The sequence below is a fragment of the Oncorhynchus tshawytscha genome, linkage group LG16 (genome assembly GCF_018296145.1).
Source record: "Oncorhynchus tshawytscha isolate Ot180627B linkage group LG16, Otsh_v2.0, whole genome shotgun sequence".
In the NCBI taxonomy this organism is placed as follows: Eukaryota; Metazoa; Chordata; class Actinopteri; order Salmoniformes; family Salmonidae; genus Oncorhynchus; species Oncorhynchus tshawytscha.
Window position 1 is genome coordinate 54,886,962 of NC_056444.1, and position 18,963 is coordinate 54,905,924.

The 18,963-nt window shown below is 40.3% G+C and overlaps 1 protein-coding gene across 4 annotated transcripts in view; it reads right to left on the reverse strand.

Annotated features, from left to right (window-relative positions):
• rtel1 (regulator of telomere elongation helicase 1) overlaps positions 1-18,963 on the reverse strand; it is a 58,999-nt gene that overhangs the window by 27,383 nt on the left and 12,653 nt on the right. For 3 of the 4 annotated variants that reach the window (XR_006079078.1, XM_024375441.2, XM_042299368.1), the window contains exons 14-24: positions 18,771-18,854; positions 18,580-18,661; positions 14,060-14,192; positions 13,712-13,825; positions 12,245-12,285; positions 11,422-11,507; positions 9,870-9,947; positions 9,628-9,705; positions 5,625-5,771; positions 5,275-5,390; positions 1,740-1,863 (exon numbers count right to left, since the gene is read on the reverse strand). Coding sequence is in view for 3 of the 4 variants with exons in the window: in XM_024375441.2 (XP_024231209.1) it covers positions 1,740-1,863; positions 5,275-5,390; positions 5,625-5,771; positions 9,628-9,705; positions 9,870-9,947; positions 11,422-11,507; positions 12,245-12,285; positions 13,712-13,825; positions 14,060-14,192; positions 18,580-18,661; positions 18,771-18,854 (1,083 nt within the window). In the remaining variant the exon portion in view is untranslated. The remainder of the gene's footprint in view (positions 1-1,739; positions 1,864-5,274; positions 5,391-5,624; positions 5,772-9,627; positions 9,706-9,869; positions 9,948-11,421; positions 11,508-12,244; positions 12,286-13,711; positions 13,826-14,059; positions 14,193-18,579; positions 18,662-18,770; positions 18,855-18,963) is intronic. The other variant, XM_024375443.2, reaches the window with a different exon arrangement.

Consider the following 18,963-nt stretch of genomic DNA (forward strand, 5'->3'; position numbering starts at 1 on the left):
AATACCTAGGTGTCTGGTTAGACTGTAAACTCTCCTTCCAGACTCACACTAACCTTTCTAGGACTGGGAACCCCGTTCCGCTAGCGGAACCCCTCGCCAACAGCCAATGAAATTGCAGGGCGCCAAATACAAATCAACAGAAATGTCATAAATCTAATTTCTCAAACAGACAAGTATTTTACATCATCTTAAAGATAAAATTCTCGTTAATCCAGCCAGTGTCTGATTTGAAAAATGCTTTACAGTGAAAGCTCCAAACAATTATGTTAAGCCACAGAAAAACCCAGCCTTTTTACCAGCCGAAGAGAGGAGTCACAAAAAGCACAAAGAGATCAAATTAATCACTAATCTTTGATGATCTTCATCAGATGACACTCATAGGACATCATGTTACACAATACATGTATGTTTTGTTCGATAAAGTGAATATTTATTTCAAAAAATCTAATTTTACACTGGCGCGTTAAGTTCAGTAGTTCTAAAAACATGCGGTGATAGTGCAGAGCCACATGAATTCACAGAAATATTAATTATAAATGTTGATGAAAATTCAAGTGTTATGCATAGAACTTTAGATACACTTCTCCTTAATGTTGTGTCAGATTTTTAAAAAAAAATCTGAATCATCTGAGTACCGCGCTCAGAGCTCAAACCAGCCAAAAGAAATATCCGCCATGTTGCGCAGTCAACATTAGTCAAAAATAGCATTGTAAATATTCACTTACCTTTGATGATCTTCATCAGAATGCACTCCCAGGAATCGCAGTTCCACAATAAATGTTTGTTTTGTCCATCATTTATGTCCAAATAGCTTCTTTTGTTAGGGCGTTTGGTCCAGTCGGACGAAAAGTTCAAAAAGTTATATTACAGGTCGAAGAAACTTGTCAAACTAAGTATAGAATCAATCTTTAGGATGTTTTTATCATAAATGTTGAATAATGTTCCAAACGGACAATTCCATTGTCTGTAGAAAAGCAATGGAACGAGAGCTACCTCATGTGAAATGCGCGTGACTGAGAACGAGGCTGCTGCCAGACCCCTTAGTCAAACAGCTCTCATCCGGCCCCCCTTCACTGTAGAAGCCTGAAACAACGTTCTAAAGACGGGTGACATCTAGTGGAAGCCTTAGGAAGTGCATAATAACCCATATCTCACTGTGTATTCAATAGGGGCTGAGATCAAAAACTACTAAATAGCCCATCCAACTACCTCATCACCATATTGCTATTTATTTTGCTCCTTTGCACCCCAGTACCGCCACTTGCACACACATCTTTTGCACATCTATCACCCCAGTGTTTAATTTGCCATACTGTAATAATTTTGCCACTATGGCCTATTTATTGCCTCACCCCCCTTATCCTACCTCATTTGCACACACTGTATATAGACTTTCTCTATTGTATTATTGACTGTGTTTGTTTATTCTATGTGTAACTCTGTGTTGTTGTTTGTGTCACACTGCTTTGCTTTATCTTGGCCAGGTCGCAGTTGTAAATGAGAACTTGTTCTCAACTAGCCTACCTGATTAAAAAAAGGTGAAATACATGTTGTTTTTTAAATGACCCAGGGCATTGATATAACATTACTCAGATGCACAAAAACAAAACCATTCAAAATGGGTGAACCTTTCCTTTAAGGGTTATTATTACAGTACATTCCAAATGTATAATTTAATGCTTCTCTCTCAAGCAGTCAGAAAGTCACTCAAGATGTACTCTTCTGCTTAACCCACTTACATGTTTCTGTGCAACTCTGAAGAACTGCGCCACGTCACGGACCACATTTCCAAAGTTGTCGTAAGTGCGCACGTAGGGCCTTATCCATGAGGGTAGCTGGGCACGTGCGTCTGTGCTTTTGAACCTGGAGGAAATAGCCAACGGACACTATAGAGTTGCATGATAGGAAAAACTCTGGTAACACTAACGTTCAGTAATAAATAATTTAAGGCATTTACAAACAGTTTGTTCACCATTTATAACTCATTACTACCACATTGGAAAAGGTTGGTAAGCTACTGCTTATTCTTTATCATTGATATGATTTAAGCCACTTTTGACACCTTAAAAGAGCATCAGGCACTGCTGGAATGTCTACCAATGTCCATCTTTTTGTGAGAAATTACACGGGTCACTCAAAACATTTATAAAGTATAGCCTAGATAGCCCTCACTTTATATTAGGAACCACAAAACCACTTAACTAATGATTAGTAAACAGTTTAAAGGACCTATATTAAACATCTTATGAATTATTTATGAATAAAAGTTGTGAATAACTAGCTTGTAAACTAACATTTACAAATGGGAGAAATGGTGAGCAAACCTTAAATGCCTTATAATTGGTTTATTACTGACTGTTATTAGAAAGTGTTACCAAAACTGTTCAAGAGTCGGTCTGACGATACTGACCCTTTGGGAAGAATTAAACTTGGTTAAGCTTCGCTAGTGTCCGTGAGTTACTTACTCAAAATTGGAACCTAACACTACCTTACCCATACATAGGTGAGATAGCTGATGTTTTCAACTTCCACATAATAGCTGGTGATTCCTAAAATCACAAAAGCATTAATATTTTATATTGATGGTGTAAAGTGATGACTTGCACATACTATACAGTACCAGTCAAAAGTTTGGACACACCTACTCATTCAAGGGTTTAAATTTAGTTATTACTATTTTCTACATTGTACAATAATAGGGAAGACATCAAAACTATGAAATAACATATGGAATCATGTAGTAACTGAAAAAGTTTTAAACAAATCAAAATATGTTATATTTGAGATTCTTTGAAGTAGCACCCTTTGCCTTGACAGCTTTGCACACTCCTGGCATTCTCTCAACCAGCTTCACCTGGAATGCTTTTGCAACGGTCTTGAAGGAGTTGCCACAGATGCTGAGCACTTGTTGGCTGCTTTTCCTTCACTCTTCATCTCAATTGGGTTGAGGTCAGGTGATTGTGGAGGCCAGGCCATCTGATGGAGCACTCCATCACTCTACTTGTTGGTCACATAGCCCTTACACAGCCTGGTGGTGTGTTGGGTCATTGTTCTGTTGAAAAACAAATGATAGTCCCACTAAGTCTAAACCAGACAGGATGGCGAATCGCTGCAGGATGCTGTGGTAGCAATGCTGGTTAAGCGTGCCTTGAATTCAAAATAAATCACTGACAGTGTCAACAGCAAAGCACCATTACACCACCTCCTCCATGCTTCACGGTTTGAACCACAAATGTGGATATCATCCGTTCACCTAAGCTTCGTCTCACAAAGATTGACTGACCATGTCTTAAAGTAATGATGGACTGTTGTTTCTCTGAGTATATGAGCTGTTCTTGCCATAATATGGACTTAAACTTTTACCAAATAGGGCCATCTTCTGTATACCAACCCTACCTTGTCACAACACAACTGATTGACTCAAACGCATTAAGGAAAGAAATTCAACAAATTAACAAGGCAGACCTGTTAATTGAAATGCATTCCAGTTGTGCAAAGCTGTCATCAATGAAAAGGGTGCTACTTCAAAGAATCTCAAATAAACAAATACATTTTATAACACTTTTTTGGTTACTACATGATTCCATGTGTTACTTCATAGTTTTTATATCTTCACTATTATTCTAAAATGTAGAAAACAGTAAAAAGGGAAAACCCTGGAATGAGTTGGTGTGTCCAAACGTTTGACTGGTACTGTAGGAGTTATCAGGCAAAGGATGATGACTAGAATCCTATGGGACAATCTAGTTGATGTCCCGGTCATGTGATGTTTACAATGTCAACCACTATTTCTAGAGGCACGTCATGTTCCGTCACCAACACTGCCTGAAGAATATAGGCTGATCTGCTCCTACTTGAATATACAGTTGATGTCAGAAGTTAACATACACTTGGGTTGGAGTCATTAACACTTGTTTTTCAACCACTCCATAAATTTGTTGTTAACAAACTATAGTTTTGCAAGTCGGTTTAGGACATCTACTTTGTGCATGACACAAGTAATTTTCCCAACACTTGTTTACAGAAAGATTATTTCACTTATAATTCACTGTATCACAATTCCAGTGGGTCAGAAGTGTACATACACTAAGTTGACTGTGTCTTTAAACAGCTTGGAAAATTTCAGAAAATGATTTCATGGCTTTACAAGCTTCTGATAGGCTAAATGACAACCTTTGAGTCAATTGGAGGTGTACCTGTGGATGTATTTCAAGGCCTACCTTCAAACTCAGTGGCTCTTTGCTTGACATCATGGGAAAATCAAAAGAAATCAACCAAGACCTCAGAAAACAAATTGGAGACCTTCACAAGTCTGGTTCATCCTTGGGAGCGATTTCCAAATGCCTGAAGGTACCATGTTGATCTGTACAAACAATAGTACGCAAGTATAAACACCATGGGACCATGCAGCAGTCATACCGCTAAGGAAGGAGACGCGTTCTGTCTCCTAGAGATTAACGTACTTTGGTGTGAAAAGTTCAAATCAACCCGAGAACAGCAGCAAAGGACCACCAGACTTGTGGAGGTCTACAATTTGAAGATGCTGGAGGGAACGGGTACAAAAGTATCTATATCCACAGCAAAATTAGTTCTATATCGACATAACCTGAAATGCAACCCAAGCACTTCCCAAGCAAGGAAGAAGCCACTGCTCCAAAACTGGCATAAAAAAATCCAGACTACGGTTTGAAACTGCACATGGGTACAACGATCGTACTTTTTGGAGAAATGTCCTCTGGTCTGATGAAACAAAAATAGAACTGTTTGGCCATAATGACCATCGTTATGTTTGGAGGAAAAAGGGGGAGGCTTGCAAGCCGAGGAACACCATCCCAACCGTGAAGCACGGGGGTGGCAGCTTCAAAAATTGGATGGCATCATGAGGCAGGAAAATGATGTGGATATATGGAAGCAACATCTCAAGACATCCGTCAGGAAGTTGAAGCTTGGTCGCAAATGGGTCTTCCAAATGGACAATGATCCCAAGCATACTTCCAAAGTTGTGGCAAAATGGCTTATGAACAACAAAGTCAAGTTATTGGAGTGGCCATCACAAAGCCCTGACCTCAATCCTATAGAACATTTTTGGGCAGAACTGAAAAAGCGTGTGCAAAATTTATTGAGTGGTTTATTGAGTGGTTGAAAAACAAGGTTTTAAATGACTCCAGCCTAAGTGTATGTAAACTTCCGACTTCAACTGTTCCCGATGATCACCTGAAATGACCAGCATGCACCCCTGATGATCACCTGAAATGACCAGCTTACAATACTGACCTGTGGTCACACAAGAAGATAGCCCCGTAGTCATCACGGTGGCGAATGACTCTTCCAATAGCTTGGTTCACTGCCCTGGACGCCTGCTGTCTATACCAGTTCTGCCCCGACAGGTACTACCGACACACACAGAAAGCCAGAGAAACACAAATATTAACTAGATGTCCTTAGTGCATGAACATCTTTGCCAAAAACATGTTTTAAAGTATGTTTTGTTTTGCTTTTAGTGAAAAAAGTTGTGAATTGACAATTTACATGAACTTCACTTCTGTAAGGGTAGCTATTAGTGAAGTCCTAATATATTACAGGATTTATCAGTCAGAGGTTCAGCGAAGGGGCTTCCTCCATACCTGCACCCCGGGGGTCTTCTTCCTGCACATCTCATCCAGGTACTGCATCTTCAGAATGACCCGGGGGTCCATGCGGGGTGGGAACGGGAGGCCAGTGATTATGACCCCTCGGCCATACGTGTCAGCAAAATCCAGGCCCTCGCTGGCCTGGCAGAGGTACAAATAAACCAATCAAGGCACACAGTAGGTTTAGCCCAATACATTACTGCATATTGGATATGCTTGAATTGCCCTGCCAATGTTGTTCTTCTCAGACCATTTCAAAATAATATTTCAAAACTTGAGGTATGATCACACCAGTAATAGAGCAGTTGTTGAAGCACAGCTGAGTGAGCATAAAATTTACGATTGAAAATATATTATCAGCCCAAAACAATTCTCCACTGGTCTGACAGGTGCTTGAATCTAATGGTCAGTCTCAGCGGAGGGAGGTAGAGAGCAGCTCCCTCCCTCCACTGAGACTGAACAAAAAGGGGACAACATCTTCCAACATTGTGAAACTCGAAATGATTACGACGGGACACACTCCAGAAACAAATGCAAGTACATTATTTGTTTTAATTAAAAATCATAATAACAGCAGCCAGTGCTTGAGAGGATGCAATGGGCAAAACTGGCTGAAATTAAGTCATAATGAGGTCATACTGTATCAACCAGTTTCTGGTTGTATTGACACCATTTCAAATATATCTCTCTACTGGGAAATGGTTCTCAAACAATGTAGTATTTTTCAGGTATGAGCAATGCCTAGGACTCGGAGGCATGTGTGCAGGTTTCCCCTCTTTTTTTTTACACAATCAGACAACATACTGAGGTACAAACATCAACGACATCATACCCGCCCAGACACATTTTCTCACCTGTCTCTGCTACATTCTCAAATTGCATTACTTTGTTCTTCTCCATCGCACGCGCCCTTTCAATATTGACATAATGAAGTATATGATTTTTCCATTGTCTTAACAATGGAGGATTGGTTGATTTCCAGTTTAAGTATACTTTTTAAATTTTTTTATAGATAATTGACGAGAACAGTGTCATCCAGCCCATCAGATATCTTACTACACCCCAGTAGTGGAGTTTGGGAAGATTTTTAAAATTTATTTTTAAAATCGTTGTTTGCCTATAACCTGTTAGTTCAAGCCTTGCGTTGATATATATATTATATTATATATTATATAATAAATTCAACCACATAATATATATAATATATATATATATATATATATATAGGCCCAAGGCCGAGACAATAAGAAGACAGAGTGGCAGAATAAATTCAACCACACCTGTGTTTCATCACAAAACTGGAGAGCAACATCTGTCCTGTTAAGTCCACAAAGCATATTGCATGTAACAAACAAGTTACTGTTTAAGACATTTTTGGACTACTAAACTACTATTGATTTAGAACCATGCAGTTAGGCTACCACAAGTCGCTAAGAAAACACGAGCTGCCTATACTGTTCCAGCTTTAACATTTCAATATAATCAAAATCACCTATGCTTAGTCTAATACAGTGACAACTAAAAGATACCAAAAACAATCCAGTACAATCAACATAAGCTAAATACATTGAAAAAAAAAACAACATGCAACCAATTTCTAAATATTTTACAGAGTTACAGTTCCTATAAAGGAATCAGTCAATTTAAATAAATTCCTTAGGCCCTAATCTATGGATTTTACATGACTGGGAATACAGATATGCATGTGTTGGTCAGAGACACTTTCAAAATAAGGTGGGGGCGTGGAAGAGAAAACCAGTCAGTATCTTGTGTGACCACCATTTGCCTCATGCAGTGTGACATCTCCTTAGCATAGAGTTCATCAGGCTGTTGATTGTGACCTGTGGAATGTTGTCCCACTCTTCAACGGCTATGTGAAGTTGCTGGATATTTGCGGTAACTGGAACACGCTGCCATACTGGTCAACCCAGTGCATCCCAAACATGCTCAATGGGTGACATGTCTGGTGAGTATGCAGGCCATGGAAGAACTGTGACATTTCAGCTTCCAGGAATTGTTTATAGATCTTTCCGACGTGGGGCTGTGCATTATCATGCCGAAACATGTGGTGATGGCGGCGGATGAATGGCACAACAATAGGCCTCAGGATCTCATCACGGTATCTGTGTATTCAAATTGTCATCGATAAAATGCAATTGTGTTCATTGACCGTAGCTTATGCCTTTCCATGAAGAGCACACTTCTCCAGCGTGCCAGTGGCCATTGAAGGTGAGCATTTGCTCACTGAAGTCCGTTACGACACCAAACTGCAGTATGGTCAAGACCCTGGTCAGGACGACAAGCACGCACATGAGCTTCCCTGAGATGGTTTATAACAGTTTGTGCAGAAATTCTTTGATTGTGCAAACCCAGTTTCATCAGCTGTCCTGGTGGCTGGTCTCAGACGATCCCACTGGTGAAGAAGCCGGATGTGGAGATCCTGGGCTGGCATGATTACACGTGGTCTGCGGCTGTGAGGATGGTTGAACGATGTTGGTGGCGGCTTATGACAAGAGCTCTGGTGGACATTCCTGCAGTCATCATGCCAATTGCAATGCAACACCTGTAAGGTGTTTGGATTATCTTGGCAAAGGAGAAATGCTCATAAACAGGAATATAAGACACATTTTAGAGAAAGAAGCTTTTGGTGCATATGGAAAATGTTTGGGGTATTTTATTTCAGCTCATGAAACATGGGGCCAACACTTTACATGTTGCGTTAATATTTGTGTGTGTTAGGGTGCTTGCAAGTAGAAAGAAACATATTGACTCACCCTACCTGTAGATAACCACCAACGCCATCCTCTTCTTTCATGTTGCCAAAATGGTATATGAATCAGTCATACAGTAACCTACACTCTTAGTTTTTGTTGTCCTAGGCTACCTGGCTTAAATTCTTGCTACCTAGCCTAACTTCCTTTCAGAGGCAACAATAGCCTACTACATTTAGCTACATATTGAACTTCCGGCAAGGGGCACTATGTATGAATGTATGGTTAGTTCAGAATCGGCGTAATAATCATCGATTGGCCAGCACGGAGAATGAACTAAAACCACAAGTCCAAACCCCTATCTCCATTCAGGCCTAATTTAGGAAAGGGCCAATTTTAGCTAGGTAGCCAGCCACCAGAGCTCAGAAGTGAAAATTCAAAAAACAATTCTGTCAATGACATTTGGTTTTTGTTGTGATTGGTGTGGCAATGACAAATCGAAACTGGCTTCCCTAAACTTTTTTGGGGTGTGCCAGGACCATTCACAGTTGAGCTCGTTTAGTTGATTGGCTCTCATTTCATTTTATTATCAAGGGAGGCCAAATGCTCGCTGGCTTCCATTGCAGCAACAATTTTACTCTTTTTGACCAGACAGAAACAGATAGAGGCGCTGTTTCGCTTGCTCGGATGCTTTCTCCTGCCAAGATACATTTAGCCTCTTGCAAATTAAAGGGTAAATTATGAAACACAGACGAAAGACATTAAATAATGATTTTCTTTTTTTCAGGAAGCCTGGCTTCCCTTGACATCCATGAATGCACGCCATTGCTGCACCCTTATATGGAATGTCTTGAAATATACAGACAGAAAGATTGAAAGTAAATTTAGATTGTAATACTTCCGACAGCCAACTTCTAACTCTGCCCACAACTTTTGGACTTTAAAGCATTCCCAGAAAATGACTCTGTCGTTGTTCTGTAGAATGTGTTAATTTGGTCTCGTATAATAGTGTGCTGTTTTTCCAATGAGGCCTGGTGACATTCTGCTTTGCCAAATCAGGAACTGCTGTGTTGACATTCAAAATGAGGTAGCATGCTATGTTTCCCTAACATGACGATGTTAGGTCATGGAGGGTAAACAGTGACCTTTTGGTAGAAGTGATTTACAGTATGTGTGTGGGTGACTATCTGAACCAGTAAGTGCTATAAAGCCATCAGAGCAGAGGAAGTACTTCAGGCAAGGATATGGGGAAGACAGACTAACCATAACAAACAAACAGGTCTTACCTTTCCCCGACAGACCGCAAAGAAGCTGCCCCCTTTAGATTTCGAGTCATTGACTTTGTCATAATAACCATCAATTATCTAGACAAAAAGGAAATGGTATGGGTTAAGTTTGCTTTGCTGTACTAAAGATATCATGGGAATGTTTCTACTGCACTAACAGTCATTTACTGTTACGGTCACGAAACTGCAGGTAGTGACAGAGTACATGCAGCGTTTTAAATGGGAATGTCTGCAGCACTGACCTCCGTGAACGTCCCCTTTCCCCTGGGCTCCACAAACATGGGCTTTATGTTTTCAATGCGGTCGGCATGCCCGTTTGCCTGGGGAAAAAGCAGGCATAGAAGAGCATGTTATTATATTAAGTAAGACCAAAGGATTCTCATCACAGGCTCAGCATTAATAATGAAGCAGGAGGATCCCCTACACACACAGTGCCTTCGGAAAGCGTTCAGACCCCTTTACTTTTCCCACATTTTGTTACGTTACAGCCTTATTCTAAAATTGGTCAATTGCCCCCCTCAATCTACTCACAATAGCCCATGACAACACAAAAAAATTAATGGTTTATTTCTTTTTTAATGTTGATCCTTTACTCAGCACTTTGTTGAAGCACTTTGTCTTGGCTGTCAAGCAGTGTCAGGTTGGAAACATTGCTGCACAGGGAAACATTGCTCTTGGCTGTGTGCTTAGGGTTGTTCTCGCATCTCCACAGAGGAACTCCAGAGCTTGGTCAGAGTGACCATCGGGTTCTTGGTCACCTCCCTGACCAAGGCCCTTCTCAACTGATTGCTCAGTTTGGCCAGGCGGACAGCTCTAGGAAGAGTCTTGGTGGTTGCAAACTTCATCCATTTAAGAATGATGAAGGCCACTGTGTTCTTGGGGGCCTTCAAACCTGCAGACATGTTTTAGTACCCTTGCCCAGATCTGTGCCTTGACACAATCCTGTCTCGGAACTCTACGGACAATTCCTTCAACCTCATGGCTTGGTTTTTGCTCTGAAATGTATTTTCAACTGTGGGACAGCATATAGACGTGTGTGCGCCTTTCCAAATCATGTACAATCAATTGAATATACCACAGGTGGACTCCAATCAAGTTGTAGAAACATCTCAAGGATGATCAATGGAAATAGGATGCACCCAAGCTCAATTTCAAGTCTCATGGCAAAGGGTCTGAATACTTATGTAAATAAGGTCCCCATTTTATTTTTTATAAATTAGCAAAAAAAATTGTCATTATTGGCTATTGTGTGTATATTGCTGAGGATTTTTTTTATTTCTTCCATTTTAGAATAAGGCTATAACGTAACAAAATGTGGAATAAGTGAAGGGGTCTGAATACTTTCAGAAGGCACTGGATAAGGTCTTTAATTTATGATTTATAACACCGCTTGTCCTCAGCCGTCTAGGCAACATACACTGCTTTGGATCTGGTCCTATGCCTGCTCCAGCGTTGAATTTCTGCATTATGGTGACGTCATTGTCCAGACCTTGCATCCACACAGTTACCAACACATGGCAACGACTGTTGCCATGTGTTGGTAGCCATAGAAGTGTAGAGTCGGCATTAGCACATACTGTACACATACAAGGCTACCTCTACATCAGGCCTTGGGTCAATTAAACACAAACTCATTCGCTGCAGGAAATGGATTGATATTCAAATCCTAACCTGAAAAGTACTTTCAATAGAAAAAGTTATCAACGTATGGGTGGAATTTCAAAAAAGTTGCTGAATTGATGGTGTTCAAATGGTGACAACCTTTTTTCTGAGGGATCCCTGAGCTGCACTCACCCTCCAGAACTCCAGAGTCTTGTCCATCACAGGGTAAGAGGGGAAGAACACCAGCAAACCGTGAGGGACAACGCGGCCCAGATTCACTGCAGAAAGAAAAAGGAGAAATAATGAGAATTTAGGTAATTTAGTAGAATGGGTTGTCTCCAGTATGTTTCTCGAGCCAATGCTCTCTAGCATTAGAGCAATGGACGGAAGTCTAGTGAAACTACCTTTAACTGCCTTCATACTGGACACAGAGATACAAGTGGTATCCACGAGTTCATCTGACTCAGGGGAAGTAGATAACGGGCATCATTGCTAAAATTCCGTAGTATCCCTATAATATACCCCTCCCCCGATAACAATTTGCCACTGGAGGTCATTCTCAAGGTCCTTGTATATCTCTGTAATGAGTGATTTTCAAGGTGTTTACACCAAATGAAATAAAATTTAAGGATACACATTACACTAGTAAAACATATATATTTGAATAGCCTTTGTTGTTATTAATCAATACATTAAATACTTTTGTTCACTTTGGATCATTGAAAAAAAATTGGAAGATCCCTCTAAATCCCCAAAACATCTCACTACAACTCTACACATCACTACTGGGACAAGTCATTTTGATTACCCCAAGTACTTTAAACAATGCACAAATAACGTTTTGCAGTATAAAAAGGACTAGCATTATGTTTAACATTGATAAACATTGCAATATATTCAAAAACATCTATGATGTGTAACTTAGTTTCTCTCAAGGTTGCAAAGGCAAGATACACAAATGCCACCGCAAATCAAGAACGCACAGATATTAATTTGTAGGATATATTCATCTTACCAACAGTGTTCCCTAAAGATGCCATGTTTTCAGGGACAAACCTTTGAAACAAATAGTGAGTGTGTGTTAATTAAACTAGAATGATATTATCATGTATACAGTGCCTTCTGAAAGTATTCAGACCCCTTGACGTTCACATTTTGTTACGTTTAAAGCCTTATTCTAAAGTGGATTAAAAAAAATATACACAATAATCCATAATGACAAAGCGAAAACAGGTTTTTAGAAATTGTTACAAAATTATTTTTTTTAAACCCAGAAATAGCTTATTTACTTAAGTATTCAGACCCTTTGCTATGAGACTTGAAATTGAGCTGAAGTGCATACTGTTTCCATTGATCATCCTTGAGATGTTTCTACAACTTGGAGTCCACCTGCAGTAAATTCAATTGATTGGACATGATTTGGAAAGGCACATACCGGTCAATAGAAGGTCCCACATTTGAAAGTGCATGTTCGATCAAAAACCATGAGTTCGAAGGAATTGTCTGGGGAAGGGTATCAAAATATTTCTGTAGCATTGAAGGTCCCCAAGAACACAGTGATCTAGATCATTCTTAAATGGAAAAAGTTTGGAACCACCACGACTCTTCCCAGAGCTGGCCGTCTGGCCAAACTCAGAAATCGGTAGAACAGGCCTTGGTCAGGGAGGTGACCAAGAACCCGATGCTCACTGACAGAGCTCTAGAGTTCCTCTGTGGAGATGGGAGAACCTTCCAGAAGGACAAACATCTCTGCAGCACTCAGGCCAGATGGAAGTCACTCCTCAGTAAAAGGCACATGACAGCCCGCTTGGGTTTTTCCAGCGGCGGGGACTGGGAGACGAGTCAGGATTGAGGCAAAGATGAGCAAAGATCCTTGATGAAAAGCACTGTGGAGCAGGTTAGGACCTCAGACTGGGGCGAAGGTTCACCTGCTAACAGGACAACGACCCTAAGCACACAGCCAAGACAGCGCAGGAGTGGCTTCAGGACAAGTCTCTGAATGTCCTTGAGTGGCCCAGCCAGAGCCAGGACTTGAACCTGATCGAACATCTCTGGAGAGACCTGAAAATAGCAGTGCAACAATGCTCCCCATCCAACCTGACAGAGCTTGAGAGGATCTGCAGAGAAGAATGGGAGAAACTTCCCAAATACAGGTGTGCCAAGCTTGTAGCTTCATACCCAAGAAGACTTGATGCTGTAATCGCCACCAAAAGTGCTTCAACAAAGTACTGAGTAAAGGGTCTGAATACGTTTGTGAAATTTACGTTTTTATTTTTGATAAATTCTTACATTTCTAAAAACCTGTTTTTGCTTTGTCATTATCGGGTATTGTGTGTAGATTGATGAGTGATTTTTCTTTATACATTTTAGAAAAAGGATGTAATGTAACAAAATGTGGAAAAGGTCAAGGGCGTATGAATACTTTCCAAAGGCACTGTATATCCCCCCCAGAGAGGGTAGTCACAGCGGTGGAGGTGCCCACCTGCGGTCAAATGCTGAGCTGAGCTGCACGCTGTCTGGACCGCGGTCAATTATGCTGACAAAGATCTGATCATGTTGAATCACATGGGGGTTCTCCAGGCATACTGGAAAGGGACTGTGGGGGGAGGCAAGGGGTCAAGAGAAGTGAAACCCAAAAAAGGAAACCCAAGGTCAGTAGAAAAAACACAAAAACCGGAACTGTCTCTTATGTCATGGACAAGAGCATCTGCTAAATGACCAACATGTGAATGACAAGACAAGTGGGTAAGTAACAAAGTTGATGGCTAATATCCTGCTATAGCTTTTTTCCCATGTGTGTGTGTGTGTGGTTGACAAATGACACACTCACATTTGCATTTCGGAAGTGAACGAGGACAGAGGGGAGAGGGTCCCACTGGTGAGGATGATGCTGCGCACGCCCTGCCTCACCAGCTCCTGCATGCTGAACCCAGGCGAGAAGCACCAGTAACTCAGAACATTTCCTGGAATAAACCACATCCCCACTGGTTTCTTAAAATCGTAAAACACCATGGTACATCATTCAACCGGGGAACTCGGTCCAAACATGAGCGCAGATGTCCATAATACACTCTGTCTAGCTCAGTTAACTGCAGACAGAATTTGGATGGAGAATGGCCAAGCAACACTGCCTGTAGCTAGATCTAAAGTGACCGGTTGATTCAGATTTTCTTCGAGGAGAGCAGTGGACTTCTCTTCTATAATGTACAGGGATCTCAATGTCAACCTGTAGTACAAGGGCCTTTATTCTCAAATCGCCTCAGAGTAGGAGTGCTGATCACTGAGACGCTTGGTACATAAAGCCCCAGGTCCCCCGTCAATATAAATTTTATTCATTATGATCGAAAAGGCCAAACTGATCCTAAAATCAGCACTCCTACACTGACACGCTTTGTGAATACAGACTGAGATCTCAGTGTTCAAAATACATACATGAAACATCCCATTTCCATTAGATACAGTGCCTCCTAGGGTTGGGCGCTGTCTGGCATGACACATTGTCCCATCAACCTGTCCAGACATCACTGTATGTGATTGTATCTATTTATTTTTGACCTGGGGCGCGTCGTTGCGTTGCCTAGCAATGCAGGAAACGATCTGTAATGCAGCCTGTGTCAGGCACAAACCACCGATGAAAGTCTAATCATTAGACTACAATGTGGAAATCATCTTACCAATATTGTATTTTCTTGTGTGCAAATGAATAAATATAAACCAAATCATATTGTGATATGTGGAACCGATAACTTTGAATGGTGATTTGGAACCCAACATTGTAGGCCTACGATGTGACACGAGACCCTTTCAAATGGTGATTTCGGACGATTTCAACTGAGAGCACATGTTCACCATAGAAGACAATCACTGGGCAGTCTTCTTGGGAGAGCTAATTAGCTTAATTTGTAGCCTATCCAAATGTGGGTTATTCTTTTTATAGGCGACATACATTTTTTGTTCCTGGTTATTAAAAGTGCTGCTGTGAGAACTTACATAACACCTGTTGCGCAATTCAGGGATATGAATAAACACTTCCACAATAATATAAATATCTGTTTAGAAGTTTAACTTGTACATGTAACGTTAACTGCAAACTTTATTAAATACAATTTATATTTAGTGCAGGCCTATATTATTGGCTGTTGTTTTGCAAGGATTTTCCTGCGGCACACAACTTGTCAGGTGGAAGCCAGAAACTTATAAGGTTTGTCTAAACTTCCCATTTAATTATTCTATATTGCAATTGTTGGTTGTCTCGCTCGCTCTCATTACCATATCATGTGTTTATTCACAAACATAACTTTCTAACTCTGTATTGGCCTCCTATGTCCATTTTAAAGTTAATCATGAAAAATATGCATAGACCAACATGTCACATTCAAACAGAATGGCGATTGGTACAAAAATGGGAAATGAAGTGTTTTAAAACAAGCCAGATTAAAAAGGAGTGTCTGCTGCAAAAGGCCCATGATCATCCGACATTGGAGGTGAGCGAGAAATGTCATCTGACATTTTGCACAGCTTTTGGCACTCTCCGCTCCATCTACATACATTGTAGGCCTACTCTTGCATTATGTTAATAGTAGGCTAAGTCTACCTATATATATATATATATATATTTATTGAAAAATGCAATGGCAAATGGGAATAGGAAGGTGAATTGGCGTGTCACCCGGCTGGGTCAGAATTGTGCACTGCCCGACTCCAGCAGTGCCAGTCATGTACAAATAGGTTAAAATATCTTCTGTAAAAAAAAATCTAATATATACATCACAATGTCGTTACCATCGACGGTGTGTCTCAAAGGGTTGGGCGATATTGTATCGTAACATCGCCCAATGCCAGTGCTTTCAAAAAGTATTCATACCCGTTGACTTATTCCACATTTTGTTCTATTGTTACAGCCTGCTTTCAAAATGGATTACATTCTCACCCATCTACACACAATACCCCATAATGACAAAGGGAAAACATGTTTTTAGAAATGTTAGAAACATTTATTTTAAATGAAATACTTTGTAGAAGCACCTTTGGCGGCGATTACAGCTTTGAGTCATCTTGTATGTGTACGTCTGTATCAGCTTTGCACAACTGGATTGGGGGACTTTCTCCCAATCTTCCTAGCAGATTTTCTCAAGCTCGGTTAAATTAGATAGGGAGTGGTGGTGAACAGCAATCTTCAAGTCTTCCCACAGATTTTCAATAGGACTCAAGTCTGGGCTTTGGCTGGGCCACTCAAGGACATTCAAATTCTTGTTCTGAATCTTCACTCCAGTCTAAGGTTGTTTGCACTCTGAAGCAGGTTCTCATCAAGGATTTGCCTGCATTTGATTACATTCATTGTTCCCTCTATCCTTTTCAGTCTCCCAGTCCCTGCCTCTAAAAAGCATCCATAGCATGGAGCTGTGCCTGGTTTTCTCTAGACAAAGTGCTTTGTATTCTGGCCAAAGTGTAACATTTCTCTAATCAGAGACAGTTGTCCTTTTGGCAGGTTCTCCCATCTCAGCCAAAGAACTTTTGTAGTTCTGTCATTGGATTCTTGGTCACCTCCCTGACCAGCTCTAGGCAGAGTCTGGGTAGATCCATATTTTTTTCATTTCCCAATGGAATGGTACGCTTGGAAACTTTCAACACTAGAAATGATTTATTCCCTTCCCCAGATATATGACTCAGAACAATTATCTCTCGGAGACCTATGAACAGTTCCTTGGTATGGTATAGATTTTGCTCTGACACACACTGTCAACTGTGGGACCTTATAAAGACATGTGTGTTTCTTTCAAAATCATGTCCAAATAATTGAATTTGCCACAGAGTGACTCCCAAGTTATAGTGACATCAAGGATGATCAAAGGAAATTGGATGCACCTGAGCTCAATTTGCAAAGAGGTGTGAATACCTATGTAGTATTTCTCCATTTCATTTTCAATAAATTAGCTAATTAACATGTTTTCACTGCGTCATTATGTGTAGATGGGTTTTTATACTTTATCCATTTTGAATTCAGGCTGTAACAACAAAATGTGGAATAAGTGAAGGGGTATGAATACTTTCTGAATGCACTGTAAATCATGATTGGAGGCTACCAATCAAAAGTTACAATGGAGTCCTCAAGAGGCCACCTCACATTGATGTATCTCTAATTCACCACTGCGTAGTGCTATATACTGTAGTTCTACGGAGTATTAACCCATTTGTCTAGGCAACTTGAGATCAGTGTTCAAAGTGCTACTGTTAGAGCAGTTTATGAAAAGGCCTGTTAATTATTTTGAAAAATAAAAAAGTATGTATATAAAAATACTTACCTTTATGTTTGAAGAATATTTTGTTATAATGAAGGAAATATCTACTTGTGGTGGTCGGTACCATTTAAGATGAGGACAATTATTCGTATTTTTTTTATGAGCATGACCTTATTTCTAGCATATCATTCATATTCCATTCACCCAGCTCAATGTAACATCGATATGTTTGGGCTACTACATGAGACTCAAATATTCCCTATAGCCATCATGAGGTTGCTACAACCTAGCCTATGAATGAAAGTTTACAATGTAGGTGCACAGGTTGAGATAAACATTTTAGTAATCAAGGTGACAGACAGCGACACATTATATTGCCTTGCACACTTTTGCTGATCTAAGTTGTAATCATTAGTCTAATCATTGGAGTTTCATTTGGACAAATTCTGGTATGTTTATGGCTGTTTCGTTCGGGTTTCTTCCGTTTAAGAAATGTTTTTCTACAGAATCGGTCGGAATGAATACACCCCTGATCACATGCAAACAGTTCACTTTCATTGCAGCCACATACAAACAGCATGATCACTTTGCTCATTGCAATTCCTTCTCACATCTATGCGCTATCCTCCTCTCTCACATTTTCCCTTCGCTTGTGGACTTCAGTGCACAACACATTAGTGGTCTGTGACCAGGCAACAACAAAAAAACGTTCCAAGTCGAACATTCATATCATAACTGCTACACAGCCTACATCGTTGTCAACATATTAGCTAGCTAACGTCATAGTTAGCATAGCTGATAGAACTGACGCATTAGTAAACCCTTACAATCATGCAGTAGAGTGTACAGTCGGCAAACAGTTTAGCATTTACACCGGCGGGCCTGTGGCAATAAATTAAGAAAACCAAAAGCTCAGCTTGACTTAGAAGAGTTTCAGTTTTGGATAGCCATAGCCAGGTAGCGAACATAGCATCTCTCTCTGAGCCGGGTGTTTGTGTAGGCTAAACTAGCTAGCTGCATTCGCCAAGTAAGCGAAAGTGAAAAATGAAATCTCTCTTCTCTATTTTTGAAGAAATGTATTTGTTCAACAAATACTGACACAGACTGTTACCTTGTTTTTTGGAGGAAGATGAAGACCACACATCAGTATTTTGTTTTTTCTTATGATGGCTGGTGTCTTTATGGATATGGACCTGTGACAGAGGATATGTGCCAAAACAGTATTAAAACCATGGTTCAAATTTACAATTCTGATTGGCATTTGTATTTCCAGATACAGATGAAATAGTGACTATTACACACCTTAAATTTAGTGGTGCTGGATTGCATGTTGAGCGGCATGTTTGCACCTTTGTTGCCCTCTTGTGTATCAACGCAGAACACCAGCTAGTGAGATAAAAGAAGAGAAAGAACATGATTCAGTATTCACATTGGACATACATTGATAGACTTAAAACAAGGACATTGGTCCTGTTCCAATGCTTTGTATTTTGCT